The sequence below is a fragment of the Kogia breviceps genome, chromosome 8 (assembly GCF_026419965.1).
Source record: "Kogia breviceps isolate mKogBre1 chromosome 8, mKogBre1 haplotype 1, whole genome shotgun sequence".
NCBI lineage: Eukaryota > Metazoa > Chordata > Mammalia > Artiodactyla > Physeteridae > Kogia > Kogia breviceps.
The window spans coordinates 19,570,071-19,588,057 of NC_081317.1; the positions used below are offsets into that span (position 1 = coordinate 19,570,071).

A 17,987-nucleotide genomic window follows, 5' to 3' on the forward strand; every position below is an offset into this window, starting at 1 on the left:
AAGAGGGCATGGAAGCTCCCTGCCCTTTCCCACATACCTTGCCCTTTGCATCTCTGCTCTCTGACTATTCCTGAGTTGTATCCTTTTATACTAAACTGGTAATCTAGTAAGTAAACGATTCTCCTGAGTTCTGTGAGCTGTTCTAGTAAGTGGCCAAACCCAAAGAGAGGGTTGTGGGAACCTCTGATTTACAGCTGGTCAGTCAGAAGCACAGCTGACAACCTGGATTTGCGATTGGCATCTGAAATGGGGACAGTCTTGTGGGACTGAGCCCTTAATCTGCAGGATCTGATGCTAACTCAACTCTGGTTAGCGCTGAAACCGCGTGCCCCTAAAACCGAGTTTCCTTACTGAGTTTATGATTAATCCCTCTACCCAAAATTTTATTTCCTTTCTTGTGCAACCCCCGTTCCCCTTGGGATTGAGGAGTAACAAAGAAAAGGGGAGACTGAAACTGAGCAGGACCGGGAAGGGTCCTCCTGGGTACAAAAGCCTCTTCATGGCCCCTGTTTCTTTCTTTTCTTTAATATTTATTTATTTATTTATGGCTGCACTGGATCTTCGTTGCTGCGCGCGGGCTTTCTCTAGTTGCGGCGAGCGGGGGCTACTCTTCGTTGTGGTGCGCAGGCTTCTCATTGCAGCGGCTTCTCTTGTTGTGGAGCACGGGCTCTAGGTTGCGAGGCTTCAGTAGTTGCAGCACTTGGGCTAAATAGTTGTGGCTCGCGGGCTCTAGAGCGCAGGCTCAGTAGCTGTGGAGCACGGGCTTAGCTGCTCCGCGGCATGTGGGATCTTCCCGGACCAGAGCTCGAACCCATGTCCCCTGCATTGGCAGGCGGATGGGAAGGAGTGAGTTGTCCTCACTGTCCTCAGCCCCAGACTGCCCCTTGAGGGGCTTCTCACTCTCCTCCCAAGAGGCTAGCCAAGTAGTTTCTCCAAGCACACCCAGCACTCACCCTGACACAGTACAATTCCCCCCATCTTCTTACATTTTAAGGATGCTTTAGTACCTCCATGAATTGAAGTCTTGGGCAGCCCTCCTCAGCCTGCCTATCTGTCCCTGGCACAATGTCAAGAAGTTTGGCAGGAAAGAGACAGAAAAGCAATCAGGGCAGTGTAGGATGCTGGTAAAGAGTTGTCCTGGTTCTACCACTTGCTAACTCTGTGACCTTGGGCAAGTTACCTAACTTCTCTGTGCCTCAATTTCCCTACTTGTAAAATGTGGATGATAATAATATATTAACCCCACTTCATTGGATTGTTATGCATATTCAATCAGTTCACATTTAGACGAACTAAATAGCCGATGAAACAAACTTGCTTCTAAGGGTCCTTCTATTATAATAACCATCATCATCTGTTTAATGACAAGCTGGGGTGGTGAGGAAGGAAAGACAGATTCCTGCATTATATAAATACTTCAGAGATTGCAGGTTACATCCTACTTCTAAAGACATCAAAATGCAAAACTATGTCTATATTAGATTCAGGAAAATAGGATGTTTTCCCCATTAGGTACTTGAGAAAACCAGTGGCCCAGAAGGGTAAGGTAACAGGGTGAAAAGATGAGGTTTCCATAATCAGGGAAATGCACCATTTTGAAATGATTCACTTTCTGAGAAAACCACTTTATACAGATTTCTGGCCATTTTATACAAGGCCAGGGCTGAGCTCTGCGTCTGACAACTAATTCGTGATCTCATCTACGTGAGCAATCACAAAAATAAACGGGCAGAGCAAACAGTCCAAATTAGGAACTTTGTGTCTGGGCTGAGGAAATACCGAAAACTATTTGCTCAAATTCAAATCCTGTTTTGTGATCTTGGGCAACTTATGTAAACTCTTTGGACTTTAGTTCCCCCATCGGAAGAGCCAGGGTGATAAAACATGCCCCTGAAGGTTGTTCGTGGGATGAACACGGATTACACTCAACTCGGCTCCTGGTTCATGGAAAAGAAAGTGTGCAAGAAACTGCAGCCACTATTATTTTGAAAGGTGCTATTAAGGGTTGAACCATATGAAACTGTGGATTTTAAATGATTTATTTATTTATTTTTATTGAAGTTGATTTACAAGTTGTGCCCATCTCTGCTGTGCAGCAAATTGACTCAGTTATACACGTACAGGCATTTTTTAAATATTCTTTTCCATTATGGTTTATCACAGGATATTGACTATAGTTCCCTGTGCTATATATTAGGACCTTGTTGTTTATCTATTCTAAATGTAATATTTTGCATCTACTCCCCCCAAACTCCCAGTCCGTATCTCTCCCTCCCTCCGACCCCTTGGCAACCAGAAGTCTGTTCTCTATGTCTATGAGTCTGTGAAACTGTGGATTTTATAGGTCAGAAAGCAGTTGAATATCATTCAATTTCACCCGGTTCATCCAACTGTTATGGAACAACGGCCTGGTCTGTGGTTGACAAGCAGGGAAGGGCATGTCACTCCCATTTTCCTGGAAGAAAAACTGAGGCCCAGAGAGAGAGAATGACCCACTCAAGGCCATGTCACAGTCGGGAAGCTGAGACCAGAATCCACCTGGCAGCCTCTCCCCTTCTTGCCCGTCCCTCTCTCACTTTCCCAGCACCAGGCTGCTGGTCACCATGAGGTGTGACTGTCCCTGGCTGGGGCTTGATCCCCTGTGGACAGAGCGAACAAAGGACTGGGGTTTCCCCCTGGAAGTCCACCGTAGCTGTTTCTGGACACTGGGTTGTGCAACGGGAGATTGGGAACTGTGGGGCTGCCAGCTGGGGAAGAGCTGCCTTCCGTCCCTGACAAATTGCTACTTACCCTTGCTGGGAATGAGCTGGCCCAGCTTCAGTGGCTTCCCCAGCCAGGTCACAGAGGCCTCCTGGAACGGAGACTTGACCGGACTGCAGAGCATCATGGTTCTAACATAGCCCCTCCTCTCCTTCCCCTCTGGCCCTTCTCCCTGACTCTCTCACCTTCCATGTCTTCAAAGCTGCTGACTCTCCAGAGCTCCGAATGGTGCACAGACTTCTTTCCTGTCCTCCCAGCTCAGCCAGCTGCCCCTGGACAGCTCCACTCCAGTGCCCCATCACAGCACAGACTTAACCTGGCCCATGCAAACCCTGCTCTTCTGTGCAAACCTGTGGCTTGTCCTATTCCCAGCCCAGTACTCCAGGCTTCCCCTGACCCCGTGGCACCCCTTTGAACTACTTACCGCTCCCCAGATACGCGGTGCTACCTTTACTTCCAGGCCTTGGCCGGTGCTCTTCTCTCTCCTCCCAGTGCACTTCCCCAGCTGGCTAGCCTCTGTTCGTTCTCTCTCAGCCTTGGCTTCTGATGGTTAATTTTATGTTGACTGAACTGAGCCATGGGGTACCCAGATATCTGGCTCAACATTCCGGCTGTGTCTGTGAGGGTGTTTTGGAGGAGATTAACATTTGAATGGGTAGACTGAGCAGAGCAGATCGCCCTCCCACGTGTGGGTGAGCTGCAGCTAATCTACTGAGGGCCTGAACAGAATCAAAAGGCCAAGTAAGAGAATTCTTCTGGCCTGACTGCTTGAGATGGGTATCAGTCTTTTCCTGCCTTTGGACGTGAACTGAAACATTGGTCCTTCCTGGGTCCTGAGCCTGCCAGCCTTTGCATTGGAACTACAGCATCCGCTCTCCTGGCTCTTGAGCTGGCCAGTTCACCCTGCAAATCTTGGAACTCATCAGTCACCATAACCATGTGCGCTAACTCTTTACAATAAATCTCTTACACGCACAGAGGCGTGCGCTCACACACACACACACACACACACATCGTATGGGTTCCGTTATAGTGTCACCTCCTGACTATCCTCCCCAAGCTGAGACTGGGCTCTATGGTGCCCCCTCTTTGCTTCCCTAACCCCGCACTTGGCCTCCTGCTCCCCGCTTTCCTAACCCTTAACCACACAAGGTCCAGCCTCTCTAGCTGCCTCTGCTAGACTCAGAGCCCCTCGGACAAGCTCTCAGATCCATCATAACTCCAGTGCCCACACATGGCTTGACAAAAGGAAGGTGCCGCTGATAAACACGTCTCAAGGAACTAAAAATGGGAGTTCTTGCGGGGAGTCCTTCCACAAGATCGAGTGCCTTCGACATGCTGTGCTCTGTGGCTACAGCAGAGAGCAAGCTACATCTCCTTCCCTCACAGAGCTTCCCATGGGGAAAACAGTCATTAAAGTGATTGACCTTTCCCCTCTGCAAAATGGGAAGCCTGATGGAACAGCTGGGTAAACTCTTTGGCTGTGATGGTATCCGGCAGACCTCAGGAAATGATTCAGGAAATGGGCCATGCTGCCTCAATTTCATTGTTGATTAACTGTCAGTCAAAGAAATGAAAAGAACACCCTCATCTCATTTCCAAGTTGTTGTTGTTTTTTTTTCTTCAGTGTCGGAAAGTCATTTTCCAGATTAAGGAAATAGCAAAGGGTCATGATTCTTGGGACCTGAGCTTGTACTAGAATCTTCAGGGAGGCTTGCTAAAACGCAGATTGCAGGGCCCCTCGGGGTTCGTGATTCAGTCGGTTTGGGAAGGGATCGAGAATTTGGTGCTGCTTGCGCTGCTAATCCCGGGGTGCCACACTGAGAACCCCTGGCACTGCCATCAGCAGTCTTGAGGTTGAATCACAGCTTTGCCTTGGCCTCGCCAAGGGGATTTCGGTGGACTTCAGTTGCTACCTTTGTCAAAACAGGAGGGTGGACTTGGAGGCATGGGAGTCTCCAAGCTCTTCCAGACCATGAATCCTGGGCTCCATGGATGGAAGTGTGGAGCCACCGCAGGGCAGCGGCTCCCAGGGCTCACTGTCTGGGGTAGGTGTCAGGGTGGGGAGGGTAGAAAAGACCCAGCTGCCTGTGGACTGATGACCTAGAAACTTACAGCTAGTTGTGTTTTTTTTTTTTTTAATTAATTAATTAATTTTTTGGCCGCGTTGGGTCTTCGTTGCTGCGCGCGGGCTTTCTCCAGTTGCGGCGAGCGGGGGCTACTCTTCGTTGTGGGGCGCGGGCTTCTCATTGTGGTGGCTTCTCTTGCTGTGGAGCACGGGCTCTAGGTGCGCGGGCTTCAGTAGCTGTGGCTCGCGGGCTCTAGAGCACAGGCTCAGTAGTCGTGGCGCACGGGCTTAGTTGCTCCGCGGCATGTGGGATCTTCCCGGATCAGGGCTCAAACCCGTGTCCCCCGCACTGGCAGGCGGATTCTTAACCACTGCGCCACCAGGGAGGCCCGGCAACACGTTTTTTTTTTTTTTTTGTGGTAGGCGGGCCTCCCACTGTTGTGGTCTCTCCCTTTGCGGAGCACAGGCTCCGGACGCGCAGGCTCAGCGGCCATGGCTCACGGGCCCAGCCGCTCCGCGGCATGTGGGATCTTCCCGGACCGGGGCACGAACCCGTGTCCCCTGCATCGGCAGGCGGATTCTCAACCACTGCGCCACCAGGGAAGCCCCGGCAACACGTTTTTAAAACGTGGCCCAACTGCTCGTGATTTGTTCTTTCTCTTAGATGAGAAGGGTGGAAAAGTTCTGATTTCTCCAACGTCCCAGGGGAGGAGGAACAAGCTAAGGAAGAAAGTACTCTGAAGCAAGAGTCAGGAGATATGGGTTTCAGGTCCAGCAGGTGTAAGTATGTCCCAAATATTGAATGGGACATACTTATGCTAAAAACATATTTATTATTTATCCAAAATTCAAATTTATCTGGGCGTCTTGTATATTTATTCACTAACTCTGGTTAACTCTGCCTCCCAGATTCTCACTCACTTCTTCCAAAGCAGGTATTGTTGGGGCCTCTTTCAAGAATCTCACAGGTAAGAATTGTTCCTATTGAAGCACTATCCTTAGTCACCAAAAGATGGAAACAACCCACATGTCATCAATGGAAGAATGAATAAACAAGGTCTGGTTTATCCATACAATGAAATACTACTCAGCCATAAAAAAGAATGCAGTACTGATCCATGCTACAAGGATGCATCTTGAAAACATTATGCTAAATGAAAGCAGTCATTCACAAAAGGTCATATATTGTATGCTTCCATTTATATGAAATATCCATAGTAGGCAAAGCCATCGACAGAAGGCAGGTTAGTGGTTTTCCAGGGGTATGAGCAGGTGGAAATAGGGAGCGATGGCTGCATGGGTATGGAGTTTCCTTTTGAAATGATGAAAATGTTCTGGAAGTAGACAGTGGTGATGGTTGCCCACCATCGTGAAGGTACTAAATGTCATTAACGGTCAGTTTTATGTTATGTGTATTTTACCACGTTTAAAAAAAAAAAAAAAAAAAAAAAGAGGCTCTCATGTTAACCTCAGTATACCTCCTCCCTGTGTGTTATTGGTTGAATTGTGTCCTCCCAAGAGATATGCTTCCCCATTACCTGTGAAGGCAGCCTTATTTGGAAATAGGGTCTCTGCAGGTGTAATCCAGTTAAGATGAGGTCATTAGGGTATGGGCCCTCATCCAATATGACTGGTGTCCTTAAAAATAGATGGGATTAGGGCTTCCCTGGTGGTGCAGTGGTTGAGAGTCCGCCTGCCGATGCAGGGGACGCGGGTTCGTGCCCCGGTCCGGGAGGATCCCACGTGCCGCGGAGCGGCTGGGCCCGTGGGCCGTGGCCGCTGAGCCTGCGCGTCCGGAGCCTGTGCTCCGCAACGGGAGAGGCCACAACAGTGAGAGGACCGCGTACCGCAAAAAAAAAAAAAAAAAAAAATAGATGGGATTAGAGACACACAGGGAGAACGTCAGGTGACTACGGTGGCCGAGACTGAGGTGCTGCCATGCTAGCCAGGGACCGCCTGGCGCCTCGGGACAGAGTAAGGAACCTCTCCTAGAGGTATCGGAGGGATCGTGGCCCTGCCAACACTTGGATTTCTAGTCTACAGCACACTTCCAGCCTCCAGAACTGGGAGAGAAGGCCCTTCTGATGTTTTAAGCCACCAGGTTTGTGGACAGCGGCCAATGGGACCCCACGGGACCCACTCCCTCACTTTTAGGCCCCCCCCCACAAGGCGTTTTACCTCTTCCTCCCCCATCCTTTGGGGGGAGCAGCGTAAACAGGGCATTCTCTAAGCCTCTTCCCCTGACGCCCTCAGCCCTGCCATAAACTTCCCTCCGGCCTTTTCAAAGAAGCACACGGCCACGGATGTGTCATTCCATTGCCTCAGTTTTAAATATTTATTAAAAATCCAGAAGGGAAAAGGAGAAATGGAACCCACCTGGGTTTTAACACATTGACACGTGGACAGAGACATGAACGAGGACAGTAGAGAAATCCGAGAACAAGACAGACACCAGGACAGAGGCCAGGTGGAGACTGGTGGCTGGGGAGACCGAGCGCTGAGATGAGGCCCAAGCTGCTACGAAAACACACTTCCAGGGAGCGTGCAGGCGGGCAGGGTGGGGGAGGGAGACAGGAAGTGTGGGGGAGGGGAGGGGAGGGTGGGCCGGAGTGAGGTATTAAATAGTGAAAATGGAATCCAATTCCCAAAGAGACACTTTAGAAAAAAAAAGACACAAATAGATTTTTCACATAAAATTTCCCCTTCTACAAAAATAATTCCATAGTTAAAATGACCTCAAAATCCAGCCTGGACGCTGACTGGTTTGCTGAGGCAGGACAATTCAGATTACCCTGAAGAGCCCTGCCACGCTGAACTCGGAGATTTCCGTAATAAGCCTTTCTCCTCAGCCCACATTTATACTTGGAGCTAATGGCGCTGGGTTTCTACAGAATTGAATGACGATGAAAAAGCAAGAGTGACAGACTGCATCTTGGCAGGACAAGCTCCAGGAAGGGAGGACCTTAGGGGATGGTCTGTGGCTTCCTCATGAGATGGGTCCATATTTACATGCCACCTCCAAGGCCAGCCCTGACCCAGTGCCGTTCTCCTAACTGGTTTCTTCAAGGTCAAAGCTGCAAGGTCAGGACTCTCCGGTCTAGATTCATACCCTCCAAGACAAGCCTAACTTCCCTCCAGGACCAAGAAAGGCCAAGCTAAAATCCTTCATCCTCAGGCCTCCCCCTGCCTTAAGAGGACAAACATTTCAAAGTCCATAAGTTAAAAGGTAAATCTTTTCGACTTCTGTTTCTGGTTGCTTTTTGGTTTTGTTTTTTTGCTTTGCTTTTTGTTTTTTTTCCTTTTACCTTCTTCCCCTCGCCCCCTCCTTAACAGATTATGCAATGAGCACAAAGGTGATGCTAGGAAAATTTTTTAAATTCCCCAAACTTTGTCATTTGGAGGAGAGAGAAAAACGTGGATGATACCCTACATCCAAATGTTTCTTCAAAGTCTGTAGCAAAACTGGTAGCACCTTCAGAATCTTAAATAGGTTTTTTTTTTTCCTTAAAAAAATCACATACACTACGAGACAATTGTGAGCACCAGCGATTTCACAGTGGGAGGTAGCAGACGTGGGCACCCCCAGCCCCGAGGATCTCACCTCTCCCTCTCGGCATCCATCACTTCCCACCCCCTGGCTGCTCTCTCTCACCTTCTCACCTCTTTCCCAGGTGAAAAAAAAAAAAATAGTAACGCACCTTCTTTGTGTTTGTTTAAATAAAATATATATACTTCTTTCTTTCCTTTTCTCCTTTTTTCATGTCTCCTCTCTAATATTGCACATCAAAGCTCCCTGGCAGGGACCAGCTGACGAGATGCCCCCTTCCCTCAAGCTGGCTGGAACGTGGGGCTCTTTGGGAAGGAAGCTGGGCAGGGAAGGGGGTGGCCGCAGAGCTGGGAGACAGGCCACGGGGCTCAGGCGGGTTGTGGGCCCAGCTTGCTCTGGCTGGCTCTTTGGTTGGTCTTTGGGGCTGAGCTGGGATCAGTCGTTCCCAAGGATACCCCGTGCCCTGCTTACCCCTCAGCCTCTTCTACTGGGCAGACAACAGCTGGGGTCTGCTCAAGGATCCTTGGGCAGGTGAGCTGCCTCTCCTAGGGGCCCACCTGCCCCTAGGTACCCTCCCTTTGCCTCCTCCTCCTCTTCCCTCCCCCACGAGGCTGAGAGGAGCCAGGAGGTCAGAGGTCAGAGGAAGCATGCAGGTCCGACTTCGAGGCGGTACTGCTTCCCTGATGAGGCGGGAGGGAGGTTGTCCACGCTGACAATGGGCAGCTGCTGGGGGTCCTGGGTCCGGAAGGTGAAGAGCGTCTGATGCCAGCGGCCATCCTGGACCTGCGGGTAGAGGGGAAAGGGGACACGTACATCCATCATAGTCCTTATCATATATCAAGTGCATTTCCCCTTCGTCTTTCTTCACAAGTTTTAATGTCCACGTGGCATTTCACTGCTTCAGTGACCTGTATTTGTCCATTTAGATTGCTTCTGCTCTTTTGATTCTTAAAAGAAAAGCTGTCATGAGTATCACTGTAGCTAAACTTTTGTGCACATTCTTCATTATTTCCCTAGAACAAATTCTAGAAGCAAGATTTGCGGGATCCAAGGCTAGGTACATTTGTAAGGCTTTGGATATATATTGGAAATATACATGTAGCTGCTGTTCTGAAAGCCTCTACCTATTTAGTTTTAATTTTTCCAAATAGCTTTGTGTGAGAGTGTTGGTTTCCCCTCATCCTCAGTAACACTGTGCATTACTGGTTTTGTCTAATTTTGTGAAACTGGTTTTTTGGATGACTTTCTGTCTCCCTCTTCCCCTACAACCCACCCTGTTTTAGGCCTCTGAAAACAACCAGAATGTTAAGAGAAGAAATTAGCCGGGCAGGGCAGGGGCAGAGAGAAGAGTAGAGATACATCTTTCTATAAGCAGCCTTGTGAATAAGCACAGCATCTACCAGCGGGCAGAATTTTTACCAGTCCAGACCTTCCCTCAGAAGTTTCCCAGGGAGAAAAGTGAAAAAAAGCAATTTTATCAAACTCAAAGATAAACATTATATGTATCATACTAATATACTATAGTATAAAATTGTTACTATATAAGAACACGGGGCTTCCCTGGTGGTGCAGTGGTTGAGAGTCCGCCTGCCGATGCAGGGGACACGGGTTCGTGCCCCGGTCCTGGAAGATCCCACATGCCGCGGAGCGGCTGGGCCCGTGAGCCGTGGCCGCTGAGCCTGCGCGTCTGGAGCCTGTGCTCCGCAACGGGAGAGGCCACGACAGTGAGAGGCCCGCGTACCGCAAAAAAAAAAAAAAAAAGAAAAAGAAAAAGAACATGTTTTTCTACCTGTCTATGCATGAGGGGCCTGTAAGGGGCCCCAAGACTTACCTTGCAGCCATCCATTGACACTTCCGGCCTGAACTGACCCCCGGCTTCAAAGATCTGCCCGTTCCAGGCCCGGAAGCGCACAGCCTGCTTAGCTGGGGTCTGCCTGGTGCCCTCCTGCCACACGGTCATGTTAAGGCAGTGGATGGTGATTTGCTGTGTCACCTCAGAGCTCAGCAGGTGCAGAAAATTCATCTGGACCCGGCTAATGGCAAACTCCACCTGTGGAGGAGATACAGCAGTGAGGCAGGGTCGGGCTGGGCTGCCCACAGCTCTTAGAATTCCTTACCTTCCTCTGGAAGGTCCAGGGATAAGCCCTTTCCTGGTAAGCAATTCCCAGCCATGCTCCCAGAGCTGTACTCACTCGAAAGACAGAAAAACTGAGCTCTGTGTGAGCCAGTCCCACAGCTAAGGAGTAACAAGGAAGGGAAAGAACTGAGGTCTGCCTGATTCCAGCCAGAAATGCGAGGGCCCTAATGCACTGTATGGGAGGGGTCTCTGGAGCTGAGCTGGGATACCGAGGCTCACAGAGGAAGAGGATCTTGCCCAAGAGGGAGAGGCTCTTAGAGGGCAGAGGAAATGAGAAGTGCCTTCCCCATGTTTCTAAGTCCCAAGCTGCAGGTGGGTAGGGTGAGGCAGCTGGAAAAGGCAGACCTGACAACAAACAATAGGACAGGGTTTCAGGCTTAAGTGGTTGTACAGTAAGTCCTGACAGTTGGGTTTTCTCTTTTTTTTGTGGTGCAAGTGCCTGACTTAAGCTTTGATTGCTGAGGCATCCATTCAAAGAGGCATCCACTTCAAAGACAGACTATCTCAAATAAATACCTTGCCAGCCACAGGACTAGATAAAGAGCCAGGCCACCTCCAGGCACTGAGGCTCCTTTGTTTTAGAGCTCTGGATTGATTTCAATAACTGACCATTTGGGCTACTTGTTTTTTCTCTCCCCATGCTTTAAATTCTGGCCCTTATATTTAAAATTCACCACTAAAGAATGAGCCTGCAAAACCCTAACACCCCCCCCACCCCAATAAAAGCAGAACCCCAGGCCCACGTGCTCTCTCTCTCTCCCCATGACCTTGCAGTGTGGCCCCAGGTGGGCTGTGCAATTTCCACATCCTGTAAATAATAAAACTTTAGTTTTGCCAAGTTTCCTGATGATCATTGCTGAAAGGCATCTTGCAATCGTAATAAGAACTGCAAGGGCTGGTCCAGCCACAACACTGGTTATTTATAGGCTGAGACCAGCACACAATGATTGGTGTAGTTGGCAGGACTGCACGACCGCCCTTGCAATCAACGGATGGGATGCCCTTTACCTGCAACTTGCTTACTAACCACCTAACTCAGGTGGGTATCACCATCTGGGGAAGGAGCACTGCTTGCTGGGCGGTCTGTCTCACTGCTAAGTGCTTTTGCATATTGCTGTGGCATCCAATCCAAAAAGTCACGGCCACCATGATAATCCAATGATCTCCCCAGAGCAGTGTGATCAAGGCCATAGGCTCTAACTAGCCACTGAGACCACTAATTATAAAGGCCTTAGTTGACTATTAATGTGCGTAAGGGTCCTCCATGCCTCAAGGGAAGAGTTAAGGAAAGTGAACTGGACCACAAGGCTAAGTCACTGCCCAAGGAAAGGTTCTCGGTTGAAGGCACGAGGGAAATATTCCTGTAGGTGAGGAGGATAGGAGACCTCCACCTATGACCACTGAGTTGGTGGTCGTGCCTGGACCACATGTCATAATCCAGAAGAGTGAAATAGCCTCGCAGCTGGAAACCAGTGGACCTCCAGAAGGAAAACACAACAGAGATCTATGGTTTCTGTGTCAAAACTTCACTCATTACTGTCATTCTTCATCCCTGACCCAATGGGATATTATGGGTCCCATCCCTGGTGTGATGTTACTAAAAAAAATTAATGAGCAGTGACCACCTAGAGGGGTGGGATAGGGAGGGTGGGAGGGTGACGCAAGAGGGAGGAGATATGAGGTTGTATGATTCGCTTTGTTATACAGCAGAAGATAACACACCATTGTAAAGCAATTATACTCCAATAAAGATGTTAAAGGGCTTCTTCCCTGGTGGCGCAGTGGTTGGGAGTCCGCCTGCCCATGCGGGGCGGCACGGGTTCGTGCCCCGGTGCAGGAGGATCCCACATGCTGCGGAGCGGCTGGGCCCGTGAGCCTTGGCTGCTGGGCCTGCGCGTCCGGAGCCTGTGCTCCGCGACAGGAGAGGCCACGGCGGTGAGAAGCCCGAGTACCGCAAAAAAACAAAACAAAGATGTTAAAAAAAAATTATTGGGAAAATATAAATGGCCTAAAAATCCGATGCCGGCACCTCCTAAGATCCCTGAAGAGGTGCACCAGCTCCTTGATAAATGCAAAACCCCATGGAAGCATCCTGGGGGTATACCAACATGCCAAGGCTCTGGTATGACACTAGAGGCCTAAGGGCTTTTCCCAAAGACCCCGTGCATATCATGCTAGTGCAAGCAGACCTCAGTTCCAGAGAGGTCTCTTGGAACACCCTGGGAAGGAAAGCAGCGAGCTATGAGGACGGTTCACAGTGATACCATCCAAAATTTTCCAGTAACAAGACGTCAGTTTAAGATAACAGGAGAAAATCGGGAAGTAGAAACTGAGATAAAAAACTATACCTTAACTGAAATTCAAATTTTTCTTAAATATTTTATGTAGCAGGAAGGAGAGAGAGGAACTAATTGGCTATTTTGGGATTTTTGTTTGTTTGTTACAGGCTCTCAATTGTTACTCAAGGCTGCCAAAATTCAACAACTGGCCAATACCTCTTAAGACCCTAAAATCCATCATTTTTTTAAAGATCCATCCAGGATATATGCTTGTTTCCTCAGCCCCCTCGGCTTTCCCCTCGGCAGCACTAAGAAACACACCTTATAAGGCGGCCCTGCTGCCAGGGGAACAGTTGACGGGATTATCCAGGCATCTAGGATGAGGAAGAGGGATCAGGGAAGGCAAAGGCCCAGAGAGCCACTGATATTCTACCAGGGCCCTTACTCTTTCTGGATGTTTATTCCTGGCACGGTCGCATCTTTCCATCACAGTGATCACTGCTAAGGCTCACAGTGAATGGAAAACATTAAGATGAGGCCCATCTCCTGCTGCGCAAAGTTGGCATATGGTCCAGTGGGTTTACCGTTTCCATGGTTGTGGTGATCTAAATGACCCCTCTTCATTTTCAACTCTGAAGAGGCCCCATTTGACCCAAAGAATTATTATTATTATTATTATTTTGTTGTTGTTACCATGACTGCCAAGATGCTAGTTCTGCTGATGGGCAGAGAATTATTTTTATAGCACACTCCCCTAATTATAGGGTGGTACTACAACATTTTATTGGAACTGCCAAAACCATACAAAAGGCACTAAAACTCCTGGAAGAAAATTTACATTTTTTTTCTCTGTCCCTTGAAGATTAAATCTTTGAAATGGAAACACCCCAGGAGGTAACTAAAACTCTACCCACAATTGCCTGAGGCTGAAGAAAAAAAATGAGGGGGGAAGAGGCCTCTTAAAATACAAACTGCTATAAAAGCTCTCTTACTCAAAATCGAGTCCACAGCCTCCTTAATATTACTTGCCAAGAACAAATACACATCTTAAAAGTCATCTCCACAAATACTAGTAAAAAGCATTAGCCACTGGAGCAGGTAACTTTGTTCTGCCTGTCAGACACAATTTGGAGTCAAATGTTAGTTATAAAGTAGTAAGTTTTATATTGTTGTACCTGATTCATGGCTAAAATTTTGGAGTGGAAGCTATAGCACCTCAGTGTCTCTGTGTGTTTATGTAAGTCTCTGGATGTATATGCGATATTTTTCTTTCTCTCTACCTCTGAATGGTATTGCCAAAATTAATTTGTGAAAGAGCTCTGTTTAACTGGCTTAAAAATAAGCACTTATGAATTAGGTATTCCTAACACTCAGAAATATAGAAACTAATCCAAATGTTTTTCCAGTTCACATGATCTGGGATAATTTTTGGTAAATAAAAGCCAGTCTAAGTTTGTTTGAATTAAAATAGGTATGTCTTCATAGTTATCAGCATTAAATATACTGCATATAAACAACTTTTCCAGGGTTTACTAGTCAAATAAATCCATGTTATCTCTATTACAAAAGAAAATAGCTTGGGATGATGGCTGACTTTGTCTACTGTCCAATGAAGATTTTGTAGGTAGTATAAGCATATTGTCAGGAGAGAGAAAAAGAATTTTACCTTGTGTGGTCAAGTTGGCTAAAATTGAACTGTTATTATAAGAGTTTTTTTAAAAAAATAAGCTTTAATATCAATAATGTACTTATGTAATTTTCTTCATCTGCTATAATGACAAAGTTCTCTTGGAGTATTGGTCTGCTCCTGTTAAGAGATTATGAAAAGTTTTTCTTTACCTTTTAAGTAATCTGGCTAGAAAGCAAAGATTTTGTGTTTTATCAAAACAATTTCCTTTGCTTCATGTTGCCTTAATGACGTCTTTAGTTACATAGAAGACACAGTCTTCCCAATATCAAAAGAACTAAGTTTTCTCACAACTATGTAACCATCTGTATTTGCTTTTAAAATCTTTTGTCACTTTGGCTAAGTAGATAATTGAGCATTTTTTCATAATGATCTGTGATTCTATTTAGTCAAGTGTCCAAAACCTTTGATATTTTTGACAGACTTCCCCAAATCAAGCTCTAAATGAAGACTTTTTGACTTGGAAGTAACTGGGGTTTTCCAGAGGATCATTGGAACATCTCAAAAGATCCATCTCTTTCCTTATAAAAAGAGAAACATTAAACTAATTAGGCTTATTTGATATGTTAAATCACATGGGAAACATTGTCAAATAAGAAATACACCTTCTTGGGCTTCCCTGGTGGCGCAGTGGTTGAGAATCCGCCTGCCAATGCAGGGGACACGGGTTCGAGCCCTGGTCTGGGAAGATCCCACATGCCGCGGAGCAACTGGGCCCGTGCGCCACAACTACTGAGCCTGCGCGTCTGGAGCCTGTGCTCCGCAACAAGAGAGGCCGTGACAGTGAGAGGCCCGCGCACCGCGATGAAGAGTGGCCCCCACTTGCCACAACTAGAGAAAGCCCCCGCACAGAAACGAAGACCCAACACAGCCAAAAATAAATAAATAAATTTATATACATTAAAAAAAGAAATACACCTTCTTTATGGATATCCTTGAATGGTATATGTTATAAATGTGGTGTTCCGGAAATAAAATGAAATTCCTAAAAGTCTTATATGTTATGTTATCCATCTATAACTCCAGCTATCATCTTAAAATGTTGTGTGTCACAGAAATAACCAAATTTCCTTGTCAACTGCATCATAATGAACTCCCATCAGATCTTTAACCATAGGCATTTTTAAATGTCATTGTTTTGCCAATCTTTTATCATTTATAATTATTGTTTTACTCCGATGCCTTTGCAAAAGTGCTTCGTCTTCAAGGAGATTCATGAAGGACTCTGACAAGTACAGGTTTCTGATAACTTTTATTTTATTTTTTATTATTTATTTAATTTTTTTTTCTGATAACTTTTTACCATTGAATGGGTAAGAATTTATAGAACTCTAAGGAAAAACTGGATTCATGAAACTTCTAACAAAAGATCAAGATCAAGGATCAATTACATAGAACTGAATGAACTGATGAGGATGATTATAACTTTTTATGACTTTTTTGGAAACATTGGCAGTTCTTTAATCTGTTTCCACATTTAAGGAAAACATTTCTCTTAAGCTGTCAATGAATTACAGCCATTTGGTGAAGTACACCTTTGTGAACAAAGATGAAACAATTGCTGATCCTTCTAGAATTCAGAAGCTCTTGGTGAGTATTCTCATGGCAGTATAATTATTTGCATAAGTTCAGTGAGAATCTACTCTCCTTGTAACAGGACACAGCTGGACATACTGGTTATCACCAAGGCTATGAATGGAATGTCATATTTGAGGGAGACATAAACCAGATCAGTTAAGGAACTAAGGTTCACTTTATGAAGCCAATAAAGCCCCTTAGAAAAATCAGCCTGTTAGAGCCTATGTTGTCAATCACTCTTCTTGCTGTACTTATGTAAATAATCAAATTTATTGAAACTAGACTTAATTTGCAAACAAATTAGTTTTTCTACGGTTATCGTTAATAGAAATGGGGGTGACGGTACAGAGAAAATTCTCAGCCCAGAGACTGGCACATGGTAAGAGGGCACCAAACATGAGTTACATATTTGCGTATACAACCCCGGAACACATATCCCAGGTGAGCGTCACACTGATTTATTTTGTGCTGATGGTCATGGCTGTCCAAGCCAGGCCAGCTTGGCTAACTCCGCCATTTTAGATATTAGGCAGAAAGTTCTATTTGAAGAAAGAACCATTAGCATCACACAACTCAGCAGGGTTTGGAAACCATGGATTTTGAACAATTCATCTCCAATGTACAGATGAGGAACTGGGATTCAGAAAGAGGAGATGACTTTCTCAAGGCCATGTAGCAAGATAGTCAAGGCTCAGTCCCAAACCTGGGTGGGCTGTGGTCCAGGGCAGGGGGCAGGGAGGTGTAGAGAGGGTCATCCAGTGGGGGCTGGGGAGCAGATGGGTACCTTGGAGGCCGTGATGGGCTTGAGACACGTCTGTCCACCATGTGTGAAGTTGCAGGAGACTTCGATGGTGTCGGACGAGCAGCCAAGGTTTGGATCCACCCAGTAGATACCTGCAGGCAGCGTGGGATGGGGGTGGTATATATATATATATATATATATATATATATATATATATATATATATATATATATATATATATATATATATGTGGGGAGGAACCCGGGGCTTGGTTCTGCAGGTGGACCCCACACCCTGTGACCCGCTGAGCCCCAGTTGGACATGAAGTCAGGGAGGGTGAGCAGAAAAGGGATTCTATGAGCCGCAGAGATGGAAGGAAACCCTCTGGGTAGAGCTCACAGCTGGCAGAGTCCCCGGAGAGGCCACGTGGTGGAGCCCTTGCCTATGTCGCTATTGGATAGCGTCCATTTTACAGAGGGGACAACTGAGGCTGAGAGAGGCTGAGTCACTTGCCCAAGGGATTTAGGGATCGTTTAATTGAATGGTTTTGCCGTCAAGGCTAGTAATCCTCCTAGAGCTTGGTGGGAGTCAGGGCTTCCACTCCATCAACCAGGCACCTCTGCTGGCACTTGGTTTCCCCTTTGGGTTTCCAAGGGAGCCAAAGGCCCCAGAGCTGAAAGAGTAGGACAGCCGGCCACTTGTCCACCTTCTTGCTCAGCAGAGAGAAGGGTGGCTCGCCCAGCTCACAGAGCTGGTCAGAGGCAGGGCTGACCTTTGAACTCCGGTCTCTGCCTCCAAAGCTGTGGTCCTTCAACGGCACCACATCAGCTCACAGAGAGAGAAGAGACTTGGATGAGGTGCGGACAGAAAGGGGGAATCCTGGCTCTGCAGGGAAGCTATGATGGGGTCCCCTCCTGGCCCTGGGGGCTTCTTCTGCCACAGCTCTTGTCCCATTGCACGGAAATGGGACAGCTTGCGGATCTGTGGGCCCTGGAAGGGTGGGACCCCTCCTCTGTGTTTCCCACTATATCCCCACACCCCAGGAAGCACAAGCCCTTGGCCCATCGTGGGGCTCCGTGACTGTCTGTTGAGTGAATAAATGACTGCCTCCCCGAGGACAGAAACTTGGCCCAGTGGAGTGGAGACTCTAACGCACCATCCCCCCAGCTGCTCCAGGAACCCCCTGCCC

At 47.3% G+C, this 17,987-nt stretch overlaps 1 protein-coding gene across 2 annotated transcripts in view; it reads right to left on the minus strand.

The window, feature by feature from the left end:
- Positions 1-7,139: 7,139 nt before the first annotated feature.
- Positions 7,140-17,987, minus strand: part of COL27A1 (collagen type XXVII alpha 1 chain) — a 144,575-nt gene continuing 133,727 nt past the window's right edge. Inside the window, exons 59-61 of one of the 2 annotated variants that reach the window (XM_059071692.2) lie at positions 16,841-16,950; positions 10,207-10,425; positions 7,140-9,158 (exon numbers count right to left, since the gene is read on the minus strand). In XM_059071692.2, coding sequence (XP_058927675.1) covers positions 9,012-9,158; positions 10,207-10,425; positions 16,841-16,950 — 476 coding nt within the window. In that variant the 3' untranslated portion in view covers positions 7,140-9,011. Of the gene's footprint in view, positions 9,159-10,206; positions 10,426-16,840; positions 16,951-17,987 lie in introns of those variants that run through there. The other variant, XM_067040897.1, reaches the window with a different exon arrangement.